The sequence below is a fragment of the Dreissena polymorpha genome, chromosome 11 (genome assembly GCF_020536995.1).
Source record: "Dreissena polymorpha isolate Duluth1 chromosome 11, UMN_Dpol_1.0, whole genome shotgun sequence".
In the NCBI taxonomy this organism is placed as follows: domain Eukaryota; kingdom Metazoa; phylum Mollusca; class Bivalvia; order Myida; family Dreissenidae; genus Dreissena; species Dreissena polymorpha.
In genome coordinates this window covers 13,814,833-13,839,526 of record NC_068365.1, presented here as the reverse complement: position 1 = coordinate 13,839,526, position 24,694 = coordinate 13,814,833, and the positions used below count along the sequence as shown (strand labels likewise).

At 33.2% G+C, this 24,694-nt stretch overlaps 1 protein-coding gene across 5 annotated transcripts in view; it reads right to left on the bottom strand.

The window, feature by feature from the left end:
- Positions 1–8,015: 8,015 nt before the first annotated feature.
- The window catches only part of LOC127851780 (uncharacterized), a 69,934-nt gene continuing 53,255 nt past the window's right edge, over positions 8,016–24,694 (bottom strand). For 2 of the 5 annotated variants that reach the window (XM_052385649.1, XM_052385653.1), the window contains 6 exons: positions 18,825–18,845; positions 17,384–17,401; positions 15,637–15,723; positions 14,350–14,379; positions 10,085–10,152; positions 8,016–9,700 (listed from right to left, as the gene is read on the bottom strand). In XM_052385649.1, the coding sequence (XP_052241609.1) occupies positions 9,681–9,700; positions 10,085–10,152; positions 14,350–14,379; positions 15,637–15,723; positions 17,384–17,401; positions 18,825–18,845 (244 nt within the window). In that variant the 3' untranslated portion in view covers positions 8,016–9,680. The remainder of the gene's footprint in view (positions 9,701–10,084; positions 10,153–14,349; positions 14,380–15,636; positions 15,724–17,383; positions 17,402–18,824; positions 18,846–24,694) is intronic. The other 3 variants (XM_052385650.1, XM_052385651.1, XM_052385652.1) reach the window with 3 other exon arrangements.

Here is a 24,694-nt window from a genome sequence, read left to right as displayed (position 1 = left end):
GGGATTCAATTATCAGTCAATTATTTTGATATATAATTAAATTTTCGGTAAAACTGGAAAGTCCATGAATTCTCCTTAATGAGTTATATGACTCTATTATATAATATGGTTTATACGACAGGGTTAAAAAAATATGAACGATCCTTTACATACCTAAATGATAATCAATGTGCTCCATACATGCGTGTATCGTGATCGCATTAAATAGGTGCAGGCTAATATCAGTTGTCGCGCATATGTACGAATGCGACTTTTAGCATACACTTATATTATAAAACTTTCGCAGTAAGCACTTTCAAAAAAATGCATGATTCAACGTATTTCTTACACACGCTTTAGTTAGTAGTAAAACAAGCAATGTGCATCTTCATGATTACTGCCAGTTTAGCATGCATGCACTAGTTCGTGGACGGTTTTGAACAGTTAATCATTCTGAACACGTTGATAAACTATTTACCAATTAATCAAATTGTTTTGAGTTTAACTTAAACCAAGGTTCACTTTGCAATGTTTATATTCCTTTCTAAATACAAATCCAAAATTACCAATGTTTCAAGTAATAATTAACTGTTAGCAATCAAAATATAAATGAAGAAGAACAACTCATAGACTTACAACAAACAGGTTAATTATTCCGTATAGAGAAATATCAGTGAAATAAAACTGATATTGCACTGTTTCAAACAGTGAAAAATAATAGTGAAAATTATCGATAATTTTCATTGTTTTACCGGAACTATTTTTAGTTATCTTTTGTTTCCCAAATGTGACCACCAATTAAAGGCAAATATTACAAAGGTGGACTAGTTTGCATAGATGTTAATAAAACATACTGAAGAGCTTCCTTTTAAAATACATGGGGGCGCCAAACGGGGAATTATATTGTTCGGAATGGCAAAAATACAAAAATAATCATTTGTAAGCATTAAATGCAGACGACCACACCGCAAACAAGCGATTAAAACCTACATCTTCTTCTGTTGAAAGAACTGCCATTCAAGAACTTGAAAGTTGTGCACTCGTTATTAACAACTGGATGAACGAGAATAAACTGAAAATGAATGCATCAAAAACGGAATTCATCATGTTCGGTAGTAGACCCCAATTAAATAAATGTCAATCTAAAGAAATAGATATTGCTGGTGACACTGTTAAAGCAGAAAAATGCATACGGTATTTGGGTGCATATTTAGACGAAACACTAAATTTTAAAGAACACATCAAAATTAAGTGCCGTACAGCCATGTACAACTACCTTAAAATCAAAAACATAAGGAAATACTTAACAAACGAAGCAACGGAAATACTCGTTTTGTCTTTAGTAATATCCCATCTGGATTATTGCAATCTCATCTTGTATGGAACAGCTCAATGCGAAATAAACAAAATGCAACGTATCCAAAACATGTGTGCCAAATCGGTACTCGGCCGACAGAAATATGACAGTTCAAAAGATGCCTTGTATGAACTACACTGGCTACCAGTAAAGGCTAGGATAACATTCAAATTACTGAACTTCATGTATAATTGTTGGTAACGCGCCAAAATACCTTACAGAACTTTTAAAAGAAAAAGTACCAGCACATAACCTACGATCTACCGTCTCGTATGACGGATGTTATGATGTGAAACGCACAAAGAGAAAAACTTTCATGGACAAGAGTTTCGGAGTTGTTGGTCCGAAACTGTGGAATGACCTTCCATCAAGCATCCGGACTTCCGCATCAATAAACATATTCAAAAGGAATTTGAAAACATTTCTCTTCAGAGACTTTTACTACCTATTTTAATCTGAATACCTGTGATTTAAAAAAATAATCGAGACTCAGTTGTACGGGCTTATTTGTCACTAGGACCAAGCAATTAAAGAATTGTGCGGGCTTCTTTGCTCGAAAAGGATATTTATTGTACAAGTGACTGGTAACCAAGAATCATTAGGGCTTCTTTGCTCAATGATTGAATTACATCTCAACCAGCTGTCTTTTAGTCATGCTTAGGCCTTCTAGTTGTGTCTTATAGTCACACTGTAATTTTAACCTTCAAGTTGTGTCTTGTAGTCACACTTGGTCAGTCTATTTGTGACTTGTAGTCACGATAGTTCAAATAAGGTTAACACCCAAAAGAAGTGTCCTTAAGTATGACAGGTGACCGGTAGCTGTGGGATCCGACAGCCAGAGTGCAGAAATATCCTTTTACGTATCCTTTTAGTAAATGAAAAACAGTGTCTTTATGTTGCCAAATATTTGCTCATATTATCATTATAATTATTGTCTTAACTCTAGTTATATCAATTTATTACATACTATTTTACTTTTACTGTGTTTTAATAGTGTAGCCGGTATTGTTTTATTGCTTAAGTTCCTTACAGCATTATTTTTTATATCACACATTTTAAGATCATTAATCCTTTAATTAATGCTGCATAATATTATCAATACCGCTTATTTTTTATCAATTGTATGTACATATATATGTTTTGTACAACGCCATTGAATATAATTATATAAATAGGCGTTTCATCAAATTAGCAAGTTTCAAGCAAGTTTAGTTTCAAATAACAAGCAAATTTGTTGGATTTGGTGAAATATCGATTTTAATTGACTCGTGATCATAAAAAAAAACTATGTGCTTACTCGTGTCGTGGCCGCGCCACTCGTGAAAATATCATTTTCTATGAACATTCGTGAATTAAAATCGATATTCCACCAAATCAAACACATATTCTCTATATAATCGTCGATTTTTAAGAAATATTCCCGAGGTTGCCATTTGATTTGGGCCGCTGATACAGCAGTCATATGGCCTCAGAGTACACGGCATGTTATGAGGCGTTCAATAATCGGCGGAGTATTGCTTAAAATAGTCAGCCCCAGTCTTGTGAGGTTAAAAAACTGCCGTGTTGATAGAACCATCCGGGGTGATCCGTGTAGGTACCGTGTTGGGACCGGGGACAGCCGTATAGGGTCCGGGGAGAACCATATTTATGCCTTGGTTGTCCGTGTGCATCCTTGACAGTCCGGGAACACATTTCAGACCCATATCCTTCAAGGACCGTGATGGACGCTGTAAGGTTGTCTTCTGTGCTACCGACGATGCAACATGGGCGATGAGTTGACGTCTGAGGACAAGCCGATGCTGATGAGATGCCAGCTTCTACTGCAAAAAGCTCAGGTTACAAAAACAGTATCCTGATTGCTAAAGAGGAGCTACAACAGAGAAATAGAAATTCGCGAAACAAATTTATCTAAACCAGTGAATAGAATGAAAGGGAGGACCATCTGGATCAGACAATTGCTGGCCAGACGACAAGGCTTGGTTGATTACGTGTGGTTGACGGGAGCACTGAAGACAAAAACGAAAAGGCTTCTTTAATAACCTGAACATGGGTTAACAGGCATACCAAAAGATCTTGACACCGATGGAGCAAAGAATCAAGCCGAAGAGAAAATACTGCATGAAGCATCTGACAGATGGCGGTAAGTTCGCAAAAAACAATGCGGAAGCTATTATCGGGGACAGTTACCACAGTCTAATTATGGCTTTCGGGTCTCACAGACCATCATCTCCAAGATCATCCTCTAAGTCTGCGATGCGTAATTGTAGAAGTTGCTGTGGAACCAATGCCCTGTCTTGAAACGCAAGATGAGTAAAAGAGCATCATCAAGCAGTTCGGCGACCTATTGCAGTAACATAACCGTGTTGTTGTATTCCACATCACCGTTAATTGTCCTTGGTATGGTAGCTCCATTTACTTTTACTATTACCATTCAATAATCCCCATGGCCTTGGTCGACGACGACTACAAATTTTTTTGTGTGGAATTAGGCAGGAATGCTTTTCTTGTTCAACATAGGGTTCGCATGGAGCTAATCGGCAATGTGCGCACATGGCAAATCTCTATCCCGTCCGTGCGTCTTTGTCCTGATGACATGACTTTCTTTATATTTCAATCAAATGTGTGTTCATATTTATCGCGTTTGCTTATTAACCCCTTTTTATTTGAACTAAAACAGTTTGCCATATTAATAACTGCACGGAATTTTAACATTTTGCAGGCAAAGGATTGTGGGTTTCTATTCAAGCGCCATCACAACGAGTTGGATCACTGCGCATAGTTATTGTGTAACACAGTTGTTAATTATTTATGCAAACTTACCTGTCTTCCGCGACGGGGTTGCAGCGTATCGGTTCTATACACCGGGTACTTAAAAGAACCATCGGCACCTATGGAATCGGGGCGTCAACTCGAACTCCCACTAATACCTCTCTTGGGCCAGAGAGCGCATAATTAAGGCTCAACAGTCATCAAATGACTTCAATCAATAAAACATATTGAATAAAATTTCAGTCTAGTGTATTCCTATAGACATTATATAACTATATCCCTAACCATTACATAACTACTAAACATTTATAATAAATAAGTATGGAGTTTAAAAATTACAATACAACTTAATCAGGTGAAATACATACCATATAATTCCTCATAACTTAATAAAGGTAACCACATCTTTGGTGTCATACCTACTTTAAAAAAATGAAAGTCATATCGGTAAAATATAATATTCGGCGGCTCCTTTACTATCGACTTCTTGACTGCTTATCTGACGAGTCACAGATGAACCTCTCTACCAGAGCAAATTAAAGTCTCATTGGCCACCGTCCACTGGTCTTTATGGATGAAAAGTATATCTTTGGCGAATACCCGGGTAGCCGGGGTAAAGTTGACCCACTTTTGCTAAAAAACATTCCTGAAAGATCACAGGGGCAGGTCAACCCTATAGATGCACTATACGAAGAAACTAATGGAGACGTAAATAAACTTCGAAATTCACACACACCACAATGCCTGGCCAATTTTGCTGTTCATCCAGGTGTTCTGATTGGATCTCGTTGTTTCGCATTTGATTATAAGGGCGACAGCGGAAACTTTTTACAAGAGATAAATTGTGATGCAAGAACATGATGCGAGGCCGTAATCTCATGTCTTAGCATCGTTTTTCCACGTTCCTGCTCTTGTTTACTCAAAGGTCAAAACATTCGGAACAAGTCGCGATCTCTCATCGTATTTACGCAACGCAAAGTCGCATCTTTATCTCGCGATGTTGCACCGTTTAAATAGCAACTTCGCATCGTAATGACACAGCCTCGCACCCTGATTTCGCACTATCAATATCCGAATTAAAACGGGGAAACGCGGACAAAGAATATAATAATAAATATCAATAAAACGTGAAGCTTACATTTTAGAACAGCAAAACCATCGCCGACGGAGATTATTAAAGTACAACCAATAAATTATAGAATGATTAAGTCGATAGTGCTACCTTGGCCTCGCTTTAACATACACAATGGACTTTTACATTCTTTTACCACAAAACACGTAAAACAGTCAGGGTCTATAGCGCTTGGGTGACTAATCTCGAAGTATCAATCGCTAGGTGGAATGAACTATAAAGTCTTTACCAAGCTATACGACACAATGATTTGGCCAACAATAGGCTGCACAATGTAGGATACGCAATATTCCATTAATAACCGTCGTCCATCAAAACGCCTGCCGCTTCTTCCTAGGTGTTGGGAGATATACACCAAACGCAGCAGTGGCAGGAGACATGTGATGGATGTGCTCCGCCGCACATTGTATGCGAGGACAATGTTTATACCCAAACAGGATGGACGAATACGGACTTTATAAACAGTGATTTTACTACTAAACTAGACGAACGACGAAACAACTGGAGCAAAACGATTACATCAGTAAGTACAAAATTGCAAAATGCTGCTCTTGGGCATGATCATATATACAGTGAAGAGCAACAACAGTCTATGATAGTAGATACAATCCAGCAATTTTTAACGCATTTAAGCGTAAATGGGAAGACATCGTTAAAAGAGAACATGGTCTAATACGCGCAAATGGGGGTAATACACTTAATACACTTTGAAGCTATAGGCTATTGGCAAGACGGAGTCCACTGTAAAGCCATACGTAAGGTGTAATACGAAAAACGAAAAATCGAGCACATCGTACTGCCTTGGCATAATCCCGCTGTAATGTTGCATCTCTTCGTATTGAAACAGAATTTTATGAAGTACACGGAAACGAACGTGTTTTTTATCTGTAAGACATGTGTTGAAAGAGAAACAGCATCCTTTAATGATTTGTCTGCTATACGCAAAGATAAGAGCAAATTTTAATGATATTGTAATGAAGAGTCTGTCTGTCTGCGAAAGTGTTTAATAAAATTTGCATTGTATTGTGTAAACGACATAATTAATTGACACAGAGTAATTATATCAAACATATAATTACACTTTTTATAACACGGAAAGTTTTGAGTATGTTTCTCGGGGTTTGTTAATTTGATACACGCTTATATTCATGCCAACTCCTCCATGTCTTTAACATACTTTTATAAGAGTACAATGCAAACTCATTTTAGTTATGTTGTAATACATGTGTTTAAAAGGATACGTTTGTTGAAGGCTTGATCGCCACATACACAAAGATTGCCACGCATCACAGAAAAAACAGTAAAACAATAATGTATATACAACATTTCAAATGTCGCATCGTGATATGGAAAATCAACGTAATCATTGCATAATGTAATACGGACCACATAGTAATCGGTTTGTCTTTAAGGGAGATTAACTTCGATTTTTTGCATGTATGTATCACTTCAACAAAATTAAACATGTACAAATTACATTATGGAATGCAATCATGAGTTTAAAATACAATTATAATTTATTATAGTGATTTCCTTTCCAATAATAGTGTGTATATAAGCCCCTTGCACATTTCCGCTACGTATGTTACTATTGTGCCCTGGCCAAATCAATATTGGTTATGGCATTAATTTGTGTTCGGGGCAGTTGTACCAAGCAGAAGAGGTGCTGTTATAAGTAAGTCAGATAAATAACTGTTTAATTATGAACGTTATTTTCCTCAGTATTTTAGTTATTGCTATATTTGTATGTCCCCCAGTCTATACTGAGGGACATATTGTTTTTGCCCTGTCTGTTTGTTTGTAGGTTTGTTGGTTTGTTTGTTTGCGTCAAACTTTAACATTGGCCATAAATTTTGCACTATTGAAAATAGCAACTTGATATTTGGCATGCATGTGTATCTCACATAGGTGCACATTTTGAGTGGTGAAAGGTCAAGGTCATCCTTCAAGGTCAAATGTAAAATATATGGAGGCATAGTGTTTCACAAACACATCTTAATATTGTTAAAAGTGACTGTTAGTATACGTGACTGTTAATTCCGTAACTTTTGCCCAGCGTATGTTTTTAATTCGTTGTTTTGTAACTAATAATATGGAGTACTGGTATGTAAAGAGAACAATATCAAATTCGACATGGCTTCTTAACCGATGCTCTGGATTGAATATCGTCTTAATTACAATTACGTATCGCAAGAATCTGACATCAGTTACATTAACTTTTTTAAATAAACAATATTGTTTTTTTTTGGTTATTTTAGCTTCGAATATGTCCTACTCGCTAATTTATTCATGTGGCTTTCTAGATAATGTGGTTTCGCTATATTGTTTTCTGCATGTAAAACGTGTACATGTTTACGTACATACTATGCATGGACTTGTGCAATTAAATGACAATCAAAAGAACATGAAGATAAACGTAGATACATGCTACTTTAAATACATTAATACCGCGGTTAAAGGTTGGTAAAAACTTATTTAATTATTATTATTGAAGTGTTATGCGTTTGCTTTCAGCATAATTGTAACATTAAACTCGAAGGTGTACGTGAGGATTATCTGCGTTAAGACAGCGTAAACATGTTATATTCGTACTTATTTATGCCTTGATGGAATATTAAAATGAACGATTATGACGTGTCAAAAATAACAAGTTTTTCATTAACACTTATATTTATTTTTATCTGCTTAAATACCAATACTCATATTATATAATTAACTAAACATGTTAGTCCAAGTAGGAGCACTATACAAATGACAAAACGATTAACAATCAAGAAATTAAGTGCTATTTGTATATTTTTTTCAGTATTCGTGATATTTAGTTAACAGTTAAGTAAAACAATATTGGAATATAGCATCATTATATATATATCTCATGTGTACAATCATAACAATTATTGATTTTAATCGCTGATGATTTTTACTTCAATTTTTAACGACAATTCTTTTGACAATATTTAAATTTATCCATGTCACATACGTCTGTGTTATTTATATTATATATTCTTCCATATATTATTTTAAGATTCTATAATTTTGCATCTTAAATTCAAGTACAGCAAATATTATACAAAACCATATAAGCGACAAAGAAAATTACTTAAAATACTTTGGTTTCATCCTGATATATATCATCAATAAAATTGGTCATATAGTACATAACCGCAATCAAACATAAACATAAAGTTATGTAACTTTAAATTGACATAAAAGCACCAAGCTTGTTATTCACATTAAACAGATAATCGTATATAAAGTAAACAAGCCTATGCATCGAACAGAATTATTATTCAGGACATGTTTAATGACTTTGTCTTAAAGTAAACTAAACGTCGACGAAACTACATGTCAGTTCTTAGAAATATATTATAAGCAATATCGAACAAGAAAACATCCATATGAATGAAACACACTTAAATCATATCGATTCAAACTGTTGTATTCTAACAAAATTATCTCAAGTAGCGTAGGATTTACACGAAATAAATACGATAATCGTAAATAGTATAGTTTTCATACACGCGATAGCCTTTGTGTAATCTAGTGTAAATGAAGTACGCAGGTTAAGTGAAAAGCCAAAAAGGCTCAGATGAAGCGCGATGGATGTTGCACAAAAGGTGCCAAGCTCGAATCCAATAGGGAAGAATTTCTGCTTCTTTTCTATTGTACAGTTTCCAATTGTAAAGTTGTATTGGGTTAAAACAGTTCATGATTCATGAAATTTCCAAACTATGTTAAATGACATATTACATGTACTACTACTATAAACATCTCTATTCCTTATGGGAATATTATTGCGAAAGTAAAAAATACATTTTAACTGATGAAATGGAGGACGTTTTTTTGCCAGATGCTAATTAATGAATTTAACACCACACGTGGTATTGCTTATTACTGAACAATATTTAAAACAGGAATAAAATATATCGTGTGTGATTTGTCACTACACGTAAGAGTATACAATTTTCAACTAACAATAAAATAAATTTTATTTAAACAATAATACTTGGTTATTTAACAGCAATGTGTATAATAAGGTGATATATGTGAACGAGTACATAGACGATGCGAGTTAAATAATCGGTTTTAAAATGAGGTTTCGCTTGGGGCGTTCGTAATGAACTTATTGGACTTACGCACGTGGAATACGGAAAACATACGGTCACGTGGTACGAATGCCGACTACTAATTTTATGGTATATTTAGGTTTATAATATTAGATAGTGCACTATGGAACATATAATCAATAACATCATGCACCTAACGAACACCAAAATAAAAATAGCACAAAACATAAATATACCGTTGAGTATCAAGTAAAAAAAGTACGTAGATATATTTCGTCAAATGACCAAGGATATATTCTCTGATGCTGACGTTTTAACCTTACTTCTTGGTCACCAGTCACGGGTTAGTGTTCTGTGCAATAAGGCGTCGCATGTATTAACATATAAACTCGTGCACTAAAATTATAGAAACATTGATAACACGGAGTGAATCCAAATTGAACATATTTCATTATCGTGTCTATAACAATAAAGATTATAAATAATGTAAACTTATCTACACCATATTACACATATTGTGTAAAAACTTAAAACTCAGCGGAAAATGTTTGCTTAATTACTTGGCTTTCAAGGATTTATGCTAAGATAATGATTCTGACGTGTAATATTATGTTTACTGCGTTTATTAGAAACATTTAAAAAGGAACAGCAAATTGTTGTTTGTGTCTTTTGCGAATGAATACATTTAATGATATAATATTGCATCATGGATACACATATATGTTATGAATACAGACTATATATATATCATACCAAAAATTATACAAACATTTGTATTACCGTTATACTGATCTAGAATCGCCATTCGGGAAGCGATTTCCGCAGCAACATGTGTATAATAGGTTGAGCTGAAATGGTTGTTGAAGAAGAAATAAATAATAATGTTGAAAATATTAACGATTATGATGCCGTTTAATTATGCCGCAGACACAGAAAAAAACGCATTTCGTCCACATAAACAAGACTTAAAGAGTTTCCGTAAAGCTTAATGTACTATATTATTTAAGACAGTAGTATCTTAATTGAGGTCGCCGTCAACTGTGCCAAAGGTTGCCTGAATTTACGCAAACGTTGCGTAATTCTTACTTGCATAAACGTGTATATTACTTTTCAAAACAATAGTTAATTGTTGTACAAATATAAGCAGATGTCGATTCAAGCGAAACTATACGATTTTTATATGTGTTAAATTGTAATATATTGATAAAAATATGTTACAATAACACAAAATAGGCAAGAAAAAATGATACATTTAAGACGAATTTCATAAAATGCAGCAAATACAAATTAGCACCTCGAGCCGATTGTGACGAAGATATTTCGTACATATTTTCCTACAATAACCGAAGCATTCGTCTCTTTAGTTAGTGTTCGTGTGTCGTATGAAAAGATATGGCTGCAGGAATTTAAAATGAACCGTTAAACGAAATTATGATTCACATCGTACATGCATGATATACATGCTGGCGAATTCGACTGTACAGACATGTTCGATTTTAGAATTAAATATCTGGCTTATTTCGCATTTTTCGACGCATGTTCTTCTTAACTTTTATTTTAATTTATATTGAAATATATGTTTAATAAGTTTTTTACAAATTTTATATAAATTCATAAATGTTTGACAAAATCGTATAGTCTCGCTTTAACAACGCACCGCTTATGGCATACACGAACAGTTTCCGAAAGAGATTGATGCCACACGCCGTAAGCTGTATCCAATCCTCCGCCAAGCCAGGCGCGACAACAAGAAGGCCGTTCTTGTCAGGGACAGATTATACGTCGACGGAACTGAGGTCAGAGCTGATGACCAAGCAATACCCTGACTGGGTCCCCAACGAGAACGCCGATCATCCTCGCAGCGCATGGCTTCGCGGATTACTTCCGGTGTGGAAAAAACACATCTATAGGATAGCCGTGGTGATCCTAAAAATACTGTTTCATTATGTTGTGTGAATGTATGTGGACGGTCCTCTAAATTACTTGCTCCCGACTTTACCGATTACATTACACAACATCATATAATTTGCTGTCTTGAAACACACCTTGATGATTTAGATGTTATTCAATTGCCTAATTATGAATGTATTTTAAAAACATCGAACACAGAACTATGTAAAACAAGAGATGTGTTTGTCAGAAACACAATGCCCCCTTCTGCGCCGCTTTGATACATGTTTTTTTACCTTTGACCTTGAAGGATGACCTTGACCTATACCTTTCACCACTCAAAATGTGCAGCTCCATGAGATACACATGCATGCCAGATATCAAATTGCTATGTGAAGGGACATAGAAGTTATGAGCATATTTCGAAACCTAATGCGAAACTTAAATGCAAAGTGTGACGGAAAAACAGACAGAAGGACAGACGGACGGACGGTCCGATCACTATATTCCCTCCTTCGGGGGCATAAAAATCAGATGGAATTGCATTGTTTGTAAGAAATTCAATCAGTGAATACTTAACCCAAGTATATACTGAAAACGAATATGTTCAGTGGTTTAAATTAGATAAAATTATTTTTAAAACAGACGAAGATGTCATATTTGGAGCTATATATGTACCGCCCGCAAATTCAAAATATTTTAAACAGGAACTGTATGACGAATTTTTGACCGAATATGAAACTTTTTGTTGTAACAATTAGAATGTCATAACTATGGGGGATATAAATGCGAGAACGGGAAATCTCGCTGATATAACATTTGTCGATGATAATATTTTTGACTTAATTGATGTTAACACGGATATCCTATTTGATGTTGATTTAATTAACGAATTCAATACTTACCGTTTTCTAGTTAAGCGGAACTCGAAAGATAAATTTATACATAAGGCCGGCAGAGATATTGTCCATTATTGTAAAAGTAATGACTGTGTAATTTTGAATGGGCGAGCTTTCGAGGATAAAGGTAGAGTAGAATTTACTTGCCATGAAGCTTCTGTTATTGATTATGTTATTTCTTCATCATACTCACTTAGACTGTTCAGCTCTTTTAAAATTGACACTTTTAATTATTTGCTATCTGATATCCACTGCCCCCTTATTTTCACTCTAAAGGTGCAAGATATTTGCAACAATGTCAATGTAAATCCCAATAATGAAAAAATTAAACCATGGAATGATGATAAGGCTAATATGTTTTAATTTAATGTTGATAATGACAATATACAAAAGGTTGTTTCAAAAATAGATGATTGTGAAATACCAGAAAAAAACGTTGATAAACGAAATATCTAAAGATGTACATATTCTTATCATACGAAACTAAATTCACGTAAGCCTTGGTTCAATAACAAGTGCAAAGACGCGTGTAAAAAATATCATAATTGCAAACGAAATTATCATTTCACTAAAAATCAGGCAAACAAATCTGATCTAAACAAAGCAAGCAGGCATTATAAAAGAACATTACGCAGAGAATTGATAGTTTAAAAAATAAGAGTTTCGTAAAAAATTGAAAAGTATGAAATCTTCTAAACCGAAAGATTATTGGAATTATATAAATAGCATTAGTAAGAAACAACGAATACCGGATGTTGATATAAACGTGTTTTATGATTTCTATAAGAACATCAATGCTGATGAAACTGACAACAGTGCCGAAACTTATGTGGAATACCCCAGTATCGATTCCCGAACTAATCTTAATGCCGAAATATCCGTAGAAAAAATTCATAAAGCCGTCCGGTCCCTTAAAAATGGAAATATAATGAATAAATTAAAAAACAGCATAGATAAATTAACAGATTTATTTTACAAAATACTTAACATGATTCTGACAACAGGTTACCTGCCAGAATCCTGGACAACTGGTTGTATACTACCAATATATAAAAATAAAGGTGACGTGCATCTGCCAGATAATTATCGCCCAATACCACTGCTTAGCTGTTTATGTAAACTGTTCACCTGTATTTTAAATAACAGACTTACTGAATATATTGAAACTGTTAATGCTTTAAACGTTAATCAAGCGGGCTTTCGAAAGAAATACAGCACCATCGATAGTATTTTTGTATTACACATGCTTGCCGAGTATTTAAAAGTTAAAAAGAATAAATTGTTCTGCGCATTCGTTGACTTAAAAAAGCCTTTCATTATGTACGGAGGGAAGGTTTGTGGTCAAAATTAATAAGATATGATATATGTGGTAACTTCCTAAACATTATTAAAAATATGTATAGCTCCATAAAATCATGTATTAAAATATCTGGTAAGTGTTCTGAATTATTTGTGTGTAGCAGAGGCCTCCGCAAACGGCAAAATTTATGTTTTTGGTGACAAAATGAAACGAAAAAGAGATATAAAATACATGAATACTCATTAGATAGATAGTTGATTATTTTCAATATTTAGGTGTGATGTTCTCTAAAAACAATTCTTCTTAGCAAAAAAGCATGTAGTAGAACAGGCAAGAAACGCAATATTTAGACTGTTATAAAGAAAAGTAAGAAACCTCGATGTATCTATTGAATGTCAATTGAAACTGTTCGACAATACTATTGTTCCAATTTTAACATACGGGTGCGAAGTATTGGGTTACGGAGACTTATCAACTATTGAAAAGGTTCACACTGATTTTTTTAAACATATCCTTGGTGTTAAAAAAGGTACACCACATGTCATGATTTATGGGGCTTTTGGTCGTTATCCACTATTAGTTGTAATTAATTAAAAAGCGAATGGTCGGGTATTGGTATGACCTTGTTACAAATGATCAAAGTAAGCTCAGCGCGATAATGTATAAGCTAATAGTTTCCCATGCAAGTGTAAACGATTTTAAGTTCAAATGGATCGATACCATGAAATGTATTTTTGATCAATGTGGAATGAGCTATGTCTGGAATAATCAATATTTTACTGGCACTAAGCATTTATTTATTGGCAAAATACAACAAAGTTCTTTGTGATCAATATATACAGCAATGGTCATCCGATATAAATTCAATACCATAATGTCTCAACTATCGATACTTAAAAGACACGTTTGGACTAGAGAATTATTTTGAGTTTGTATCTGATTATTATTTACCTTACTTTATTAAGTTCCGTATGTGTAACCACCATCTGCCAATTGAAAAGGGCCGTTAGCAAAATATTGAACGTAACCTAAGAAAGTGTCACATGTGTAATTTAAATGACATTGGTGATGAATTCCATTACATTTTGAACTGTCCTTTCTTTGCAAACCAACGACAGCAACTATTCCCATACATTAGACATAATACCAAAAATGCAATACTTTTTAAAAGAATCATGAATGAAACAGATAGATCAAAATTGTGTAATTGAGTAAAATTTATAAAGACTATTTTAGATTATTTTAAAAATACACCTGGCTGATATTGTTTATAAATAATGTTGATGCCAGCTTAATGTTATGCTTATAACATATATACTGTTGATTATATACCAAATGCCTTATTTGCTTGCTGCATTTGTATTCGTATTAATATACAGATAGTATCTGCATCTGATCTAGTACTTTGCTGTTTGTTTATATCATCCTAGTTACTGTGTTGTACAATAATATTGTATATGTTACCTAACCCATACAGCTTGACCCATACTTGACTTATTTTGTAACTCAACTTTAAACCTCTTGATCACATTATAACAAATGTGCTGAGAGTATTAATAAACAAAACGAAATGAAACGACGCCCATGGTAGGCGCTTTGCACGCACATTGTCTTCGTACAAAATGACTTCATAGAAGTATAAACTTCCTAAGTGTATCTCAAATTTAAAGAATTAATTTTAAAAGAGAAAGAAGATCTGATGACTTTACTTTATGAAGATTTAATTTGATTATTTGCTTTTATAACGCCAAAGAACAAATGTTTTACTTATCGAAGTAAATTGGTCTAGAACAAATGCAGTATGTGCGATCAAAGAGAAGCAATATTCTTTATTGATGTACATACAATAACACAAACTATTCGAAGGGCTGCTTTAAAATTGTAACGACAAAGATTGTGAAACGACAGGCAATTACACGGTGTTTTAATACTTTTAAACGCTTAAATAAAATTGAATGCAAAACAAATGTCAAATATACATTACACATTTAATCACGCTGAATTATTCACTACAGGGCATGAATAAAATATGTACAGCATTTGTGTTGCAGTAAGGCTTTTACTCCTGCGTGATTGCATAAAATTTAGAACTACATATTACCCAATTCACGAGCCCTTATCATAGTGTGCATTCTTTAAAAAAAAACGTGGATGACCTTTTTGTGGTCCAACATTAAAAACACAATACGTGGCGTAATACAATAAAATTGATGTTGATATGAAACATTTTATACATAACATACCGTCCTCCAAATGTGTGTTTGCAGTCAGCCAATCTGTTTTCGCACCTTTTCCGTTCCGTTTCAATGACATGTAAGCCCTGGCCTTTCCTTTGTCCAAATAAACAATAAACTCTCGATCAGTCCCCCACAGCAAACAAATATGCGAATAAATACAACTTCAACATATCATACGAATATTTTACCATGGAAAACTTTTACTTATTTAAAGTTATTTTTTATTTCAATTGCACCAATATGATTATGTAAACATCACGGGCATGACATGGTGAAAAAAGACGTGTTAAATGGACAAGGATAAAAAAGTTGTAAGGCTTCATAGTAAGAAGAGTATTGTATATTGCTTGGCTACTGAAAGTTCATTGACTATCTTTGTTGGATGAGGTAGCCCATCTATATAATCTAATCAGGGTCTTCCGAAGATGGAAATGATTATGGTGTAGTTCATGCGCACGTACCTTGTACACGTACTTTATTTGAAACAAACAATGACTATCCACGAACTCCAGTCTTTAGAGCAATTTATATAATAGACTTTTCTTACGTGTATTACATGTACAAGGTATCGACAAATTGTATTATTGACGATTTTCTCTAGAGACGTGTTACTGGCAGATTTATATAATGAAACAGTTGTTCTTTCCCTTAAAAATGCGTTCATTTTAGTTGTTCGACAAACAAAATAGCAATGTTTTCATTTTGTCAAAGTTGCCTTAAAAAATGTTTTCAAGCTGCAGCTTTAGCATCGCCAATGGCTGTTTTACAATGCTAAATCATTTGATTAATTAATATATTTCTCACAGCCATGAATTGCTGAAAATGGTAAGTACAATTTGTATAATGTATACATATTAAGAATAGTCTGACAAGTAATTAACATATTAAGTTCAAGTATGCAATGTCATTCAGATAGGTAACTCACTTTTTCTGTATAATAGATTCATATATGCTAATAAGTGTTTTGTCTTCGACATTGAGTCAGAAGCATGCATAAATAAGTTGTTTAGCGCTTAATTTAAAGTATGTATAAGCTTAAGAGACATTTCAACACACATTGTCAAAATATGCAATTACGTTCAAACAAAGCTGAAATAAAAGTCACAGGATTGCCAGCCGTGATACAATTAAACCACAAATACGAAACTAGCATAACGTTTTCTTCTTTGGAAAGTAGTTATTAACATTGGTTAGATAACGTTTATTAAACATGTTTCTAGTTGTCAGACACACACTAAAACGACGTGTTTTTAATAAATATAATTATAAAAAAATATGTTTGTTCACATCAAGACATTTGTCTAAAGGCCACGGATGCCCCTATTTTACTTTTGTCTTAAAACATGAAATTTACCTCCTTCCTCTAATTGTGACATTTGAGCTGAGAGACTGGTACTATACATGCAATGTCGACTTATGATTATGGTCAGTTTAGCCATGTTTTATTTTATTTGGCACACTTATGGCTGAGACAGGAAACTTCGCACAGACGCACAGACGTACAGAAATACAGACGGAAAGGGAGAATGCTTGATGTCGCGTTATTCAAAGTATAACAAAGAATCGCGGAGAACACTAGTAGACATGGTATGTTATGTAATACTATTCAATCATCCAAACTTTCGCTTGAGACATGAGAGCGGTAATTTATGGTAAGCCGTATACATGTAGAAACGTGCACAAATCTTGGTCGATAATATAATGGCTTGCATTTCGAATTTAATCATGAAAATGCAATGAATAAAATACTTACGGTAGTCCCCAATTATATCTGAAATGCAAAGGTCAAGACTCAAATAAATAAGCATTTGAGTGCATCTGATGCTGTTAGTAAACATACAAACTGCGTTGTGTCAGTGCACTGAATGTCGCTCGTCACCATGATGGAAATCAACTACATAACATTTCAGTGGCAGGAACAAATATTATGCCATAGCTATCCTTAAGCTGCACAAAAACAATGTAATCTAATTTCTAAGGCTACATTAACATTTGGTATCGCGTGATTGAAATGACTAGGTATGTCGTAAATTAAAGCCGAGTGTGTAGAGAAAAGAACTAATTTCTATAGACACTATAACATGTTTAGAAACCATTAAACTGATGAAAACAAACGTAAATTTATTGATGCAAGAATGCAATGTAGATCGTGTATTACAAAATCTTAATCTGAAAACGACCGTATTGAAACTAAACACTTATTTGAGGCAAAATTTAAAAATACAAAATTATACTGGGAAATGCTGAAAAACGAAGCAGGCTTGCATAAATCGAATGAATCTCTTGACGCTTTTAAACAATAATTTGTATGCATTAGTGAGCCAGACAGCACATTGTTACACCCGATGCCAATGCTTTGCACATTAGTGAGCGACATGAAAAGAATGAAATTAAAATAATGTTTGAAAACTTAAATTTGTCAATATGAATGAACAGAAGTATAAACGGCTATTAAAGAAACTCATCATGCTAAAAGTGCAGGGCCTGATTTGTTATTTTATGAATTTTCTATCTATGGGAAAGACGTTCTTAAGCCCTGTTTATTAATGGTTTTACATTGGGGTATTTTCAATCTTCATGGTCTGAGGGCAACGTTTTACCACTACATAAAAAGGGCAGCCTAAACGGAGTAAACACCTACATAGGTATTACGTATCTTAGTACTTTTGGAAAACTGTTTATAAAAATTCTCAATAACCGATTAACTCATTGGGCCGAACAATATCACATGTATATTGAATCGTTTGATGGTTTGCATTGCTGGGATATCATTGCTCAAACATTACATTTATCTTCGTCCCTTGACCCGAGAGACAGATGTTATACATGACATGTCAACTTATGATTATGGTCAGTTTAGCCATGTTTTTTTTTAAATCAATCATATTTTGGTATACTTATGGCTGAGACAGGAAACTTCGCACAGACGCACAGGTATACAACAGACAGACGGAAAGGGGAAAATGCTTTATGCCGCGTTTATCAAACTCTGACGAAAAAAAACACGTAGAACACTTGTAGACAATGTACGTTATGTAATAATATTCAATGATCAAAACTTTCGCTTGAAACATGGGAGCGGTGATTAATGGTAAGTCTTAAACAAATAGAAACAAGAAACAACATTTTTGTCGATAATATAATGGCTTGCATTTCGAATTTAATCATGAGATTGTAATGAATAAAATACTTACATTATTTCCTGAAAAATATGGCTGAAATGGGAAGTTCAAGAACAATATAAATAAGCTTGCATCTGATGCTGTTAGTAAACAAACAAACTGCGTTGTGTCAGTGCACTGAATGCCGTTCGTCACCACAAGGAGACACCCATCAATCAACGCAACATACGACTAAAAACTTGGCATCGCAACTCTTAATAAAACGTGCACAAACGCAGGGCATTTACATATTTGATTTGCAAAATTTGTCGCACTAAAGTTTAAAAAGACGTGAAGAAACTGCACAATAGCAATGGAATCTAATTCCTAAGTCTACACAAACCTTTGGTATCACCTGATTGAAATGACTAGGTATGTCGTGAATTAAAGCCGAGTGTGTAGAGAAAAGAACTTATTTCTACAGACACTCAAACATGTTTAGAAACCATAAAACAGATGTAAACAAACGTACATTTTTTGAAGCAAGAACGAAATTTAAATTATGTATTACACAATCTTAATTTGGATGCGACAATATTGAAACTAAAAACTTCTTTGAGGCAAGATTTAAAAATACAAAATCATGTTGGGAAATGCGAAGCAGGCTTGCATAAATTGAATGAATCCCTAGATGCTTTAAAAAATATTTTGAATGCATTAGTGATCCAGACAGCCGATTGTTTAACCCAATGCCAATGCTTTGCTCATTATTGAGCGATATGAAAAGAATTAATTTAAAATTATGTTTGAAAAATTTCATTTGCCAATATAAATGAACGAAAGTATGAATGCTCTTAAAGAAACTCATCGTGGTAAAAGTGCAGGGCCTTATGTGTTGTTGTTGTTTTTTAAATAAATGTGTATCCATATTTACATACGCTATGTATTAAAGTTTTTACATTGGTGTGTTTTCCATCTTCATGGTCTGAGGGCAACGTAATACAACTACATAAAAAGGGCAGCCTTAACGGAGTAAACACTTTCAGATGCATTACTTTTCTTAATACTTTTGGAAAACTGTTTATAAATATTCTTTAAAAAAAAAACAAACGATTAATACATTGGACCGAACGATATCAAATGTATATCGAAGAACAGACTGGTTTTCGATACTTTATTTGAATTGCATGGTGTATTAACGCATGTTATCAGGTAAACATTTATATTGTGCTTTAATTAAATCAACTAAGACCATCGATTATATTGTAAGTGATAACATATGGTATACATGAATTCAATTGGGTAATAGTTGAAATAGTCTTAATAGTTTTTAATCAATGTATACCGCCATATTATCAAAGGTTAAACATGGAGATTCATTGAACGACAGCTTTGAATGTATGCTTTCTGTAAGTTATATTCCATTGTATTAAAGACAAAAACCAAATATGTACACATGTGTCGAGCTATTAACATAAAATAATTAAATATTAATTTAAAATGAAATCTGTAATATGTATCTCTCCTTTACGGTTCGACCTTAAAACACCTTGTAAGCATCCATTTAATGTATTCTGCTGTGTTCTGATACGCGTATACCTTGTTGTAACTTTGATTTTGTATTTATTATGAACCACACTTTAAAAAAGCTATGTCTAGATTTTTTGAGCGACGAGCGACGACACGCAGATGTTTTATTTAGAGTCTTTTCAATCGTGATAAACTGTGTTGAAGTTAAGAATGGATATTGTGATATTTATTTAATCGTGCTACATGCAGTTGAACGCCTATTGAGAAAAACTACCAAAGTGACATTGTATGTTATATCTTTTTACCTATTGCTTATTAATACATTTAGCTCTAACAAGAAAGCTTGGATGAAATCTATGTGCGGGAAAGCAAGGATATAACAAGTATATGACATTTATTGTTATCATACGTTTAAGGACTTTTTGTTGTTAAATTAGAAAATATAGGTATATATATAATTTGTATTTGTATTTTTCTCTTTACTTATCAGCTGTTGTTTTACATTTTATTATATGAAATCAAATGTTGACCATATTTATATATGTAAGTATAGATACACGTTATTTTCAACACTGTTATCATGTTTTGCTCAGTTGTGTTATTTATGTCAAACGTTTAACAAATCGTAATTGTTCAGGCCCAATAAAACAAAAACGACACAGGTGTGTTTTTCTTTTATTTTTATAAGAAAAAAATTGCTCTAGCAAAGTACCAAAAATAAAAGTCAAATTCCACTCGTAACAAAAAGAAAATACCAATAACCGCGTACGTGTTTCATGAGACTAAACAAAGCAAACATGTACGAATACATATTATTAAAGAAAAACTGCATACGTTTGAACTGCATCTTACCGGCAACGTAAACAACGTGAATATATAAAAACAGTATTTGTAACCTTACAGTTTAAACAAACAAGAACCTGAAATAAGTAGTGAGAACATAAAGACATTATAAACATGTTAACACGTAAGATGTGTTCAAGTCATTTTTCTTGAATGAAAACTCAATTCGAAAGTTAAATTTCGATTAAAACGAGTTTCGCAATAAACGCAGTCCAACAGACCATCCATCAAAGACGTCTCACTTAAAATGCACTAAGTTTACATGTTAAAGACACAAATAGGATGCCAAAAATAACCACAAAAGATTCGATTGCTTAATGTTTTATACCAAAAGACAATATGGACTCTATAGGAAAATGAAATACATTGTAAATAAACAAGGAGGGATATACAATGATTAAATAAATGAAACCTTCACTTAAACTCTCTTTAACTGACAAAAACATTCCCTGTAAACCGGGTTTTATTGAATATCGGAATGACTATACTTGTTTTAAACATCTCACAATATAGTGTTGAAATATTGCATGTTTCAGGCAACCTTGTTTAACAACGTCTTCATAATACGTAATATTAAACAATAAAGCAATTATGTAGTGAAAGATAACTACGTTGACACTTGGAAAATGCTTACAATTCAATATGTTTAAATCAATCAGCGAATTATTTGTGCCTTTGCGTACATGTTATAGTGAATTCAAACAGCACAATTAAATTACATACTTGAATAACTATATATAAACTAATACAACACGAAAATTAGATCTAAGATAATTGGAAAGCAACTGAAACACACAAATGCCATCACCTATTGCATTATATACATTATGAAAATATCAAGAAACAACATCAATGTTCTACAGTTTGAAACAGCATTGGATTTGTATGTTGTTTACAATATTGGAATATTAAAAACAAATACTGAACGGATTGAATAAAACAAACACATACTCATGAAATGAGTTGTGAAAATGAAAAGACGTTATAACCATGTACACACGTAAGATGCCTTTAGTTTATAAGAGACGTCATCAACACAGAATAGTGTAGCTTAAGACTGTCCGCAATTAATTCCTGACTTCCATTTGAAGCACAAACAAATCGAGAATTAAAGTAAGATTACATTAAATTTAATATAAATAGAATCAAATCGCAAAACGGCTAACGTCCGAGGATTTGTATTGCCTTTCTTGTATTTCACATTCTGCAAGCATTGTGTCGATGTAAAGATAAACATTTTCCCTTTGGAAAAGAAAGTTAAAATTATTATGTCATTTTACTTGAACGAAAACTCAATTCGCCTGAATGTAGTTTTAGGCAGTTGAATTACAGTCTAGTTACGCAATACTAAAAAACGCAGTCCAAAAAAAAATCTGCAAAAAAGGCTCAATTGAAGTTCACCAACATGTTACAGACACACATGGGATGCCGAAAACTCCCCAAAAAGACACGAGTGTGATTGCTTAACGGTTTTGTATACCAAAAACAAAAGGAACTCTATAGAAACATGCAAAATCGTGTAAAGACCACGACAGGATACACAATTAAGTTAAATGTAACATTAACTTAAATTTGAAATTGTTTATTTCTTGCACATAATACAGTTCCTTGTAAACTGCGATATATCTCAATTTTTGAATGAGTATAATTGTTACAAAAATCACACACTCTAGTGTATATATATAGTGGATATTGAATAAAATATCTAATGATAGTGATTTTTACTTCGATGTCTTGCGTTAATTTTATGTCGCGAGAAAACATATTTCAAATACCTTTGCGTAAATGTCCATATTTTAAGGAAACAAAACTTGATTAAATGTACAGTGATATATTATGTGATAAACTGTTAGATATGAAAGTTGCTTAGTTGTTTAATTAATCAGTACAATTAAGTTTAAGAAATATTGTGTCTGTGTATATATATATATATATATACATATATATATATATATATATATATATATATATATATATATATATATATATATATATATATATATATATATATATATATATATATATATATATATATATAGTACATACCTTACCACACTTATGTACATTTTTAATACGTTGAATAATACTTGTATGCTATGATCAAATGATAATTTTTTACATAAACAAATAACTATAATAGTTAGCATCATTTCTGTAGGAATTCCAATGCTTACCAACTGTTTAAGAAGTACGTAATAACGTTAAATATCCTGTAAGCATCACATCTGCCTATAACTAGTCGAAGGGTGTATAATGTTTGTGTGAAAATGATAAATAATAAATGGCAGATTTCTATTATGATTTTAAAAAACAAATTCAAAACGATAGTTATCATAGTTAATCAACTTAATTTCCTTACTGCATTGTGCAATGAATTTATTTAATTTCCATGGAAAAGACTTCAAACAGAGTGTGTTTCTAAAAAATATCGCAAGTATGTGTTTATATAACTACATGCATTAGTAACATGTGTTAAATTAATACATCGATTTGTGTCCTATTGTAATACATAGCAAGACATGTGTATGATTTGCAAATTTATAAAAACATGTTTCGTTTTATTCAATATAAAGATAATCTAAAATGATGTTTAATGAATACAATTCATTAATACACATTTTAAATACGAATGATGTGTACAATATTTTGGTTATAATAACTAGAGCTTATGAATTTGATTTGATATACGATTAATTTATATACACTCGTTTGTATTGTACGACAATCTCAATTAACGGGAAGTGTTTACAGTTTCGCAAAATTCAAAAAAAGAACTTATATTATATTCACACATGAATGTATACATTATATTTTGACGAATACGAATACTTAAAATATCGTTTCGTTTATGAATAATCGCCAATTAAAATGGGAAAAAATGTTGAAGCCGATTTCTGTCATATCGTTCTGGCGTGATGTCGGATGTAATTTCCGACAACACGAGAACACTTCAGAACCCTTTTTGTGTTTGTGGTTGGTATATGTGTCTTTCAAATGTGTTGGTGGATTTGAAAGTCGCCAACCCAACAATACGCCAGAACGACAAATACACCCAGGGGTGGCGAAATCAAATGTCCGAGTTGCCCGAGTCGTACATTTGCTTGTCCGGGCAACTGATTTTTTTCAATTAAGTTGTCCGTGGACAACCAGTCGGGTTGAGAAATACAAAAAAATAGATTGTATTAAAGCCGTTATTAAGTTTTACAAAACCGGATGTTGACACCCGATAACATTGTCAGTGCTATTTGCGGAGCAATCAAGCTAAAATATGGGCACTCTCCCGCACAGTGGTCTCGCTTATTCTATAAGCGTGATAAGAGACCAGGAGGCTAGCATGCCGCATTTTCAACATTCGGCCCGTCTGTTTAATAGGCAGTGTACAGATTGGTTTGTTCGTTCATTCCGTACCTAAATGTTGAACGTTCGTCTTAAACTTTAAAATGCATTATTTATACCAAAGGGGAGGTATAAAACCCGGAAATGTCCGGAAAACCCAGAGTGCGTTACATCGCTCCTACCTAACTAAATTTCTAGACTCACAAACGTCGGGACATTGGGACGTGAAAAGCCGAAAGCCTAGTTGGATTACG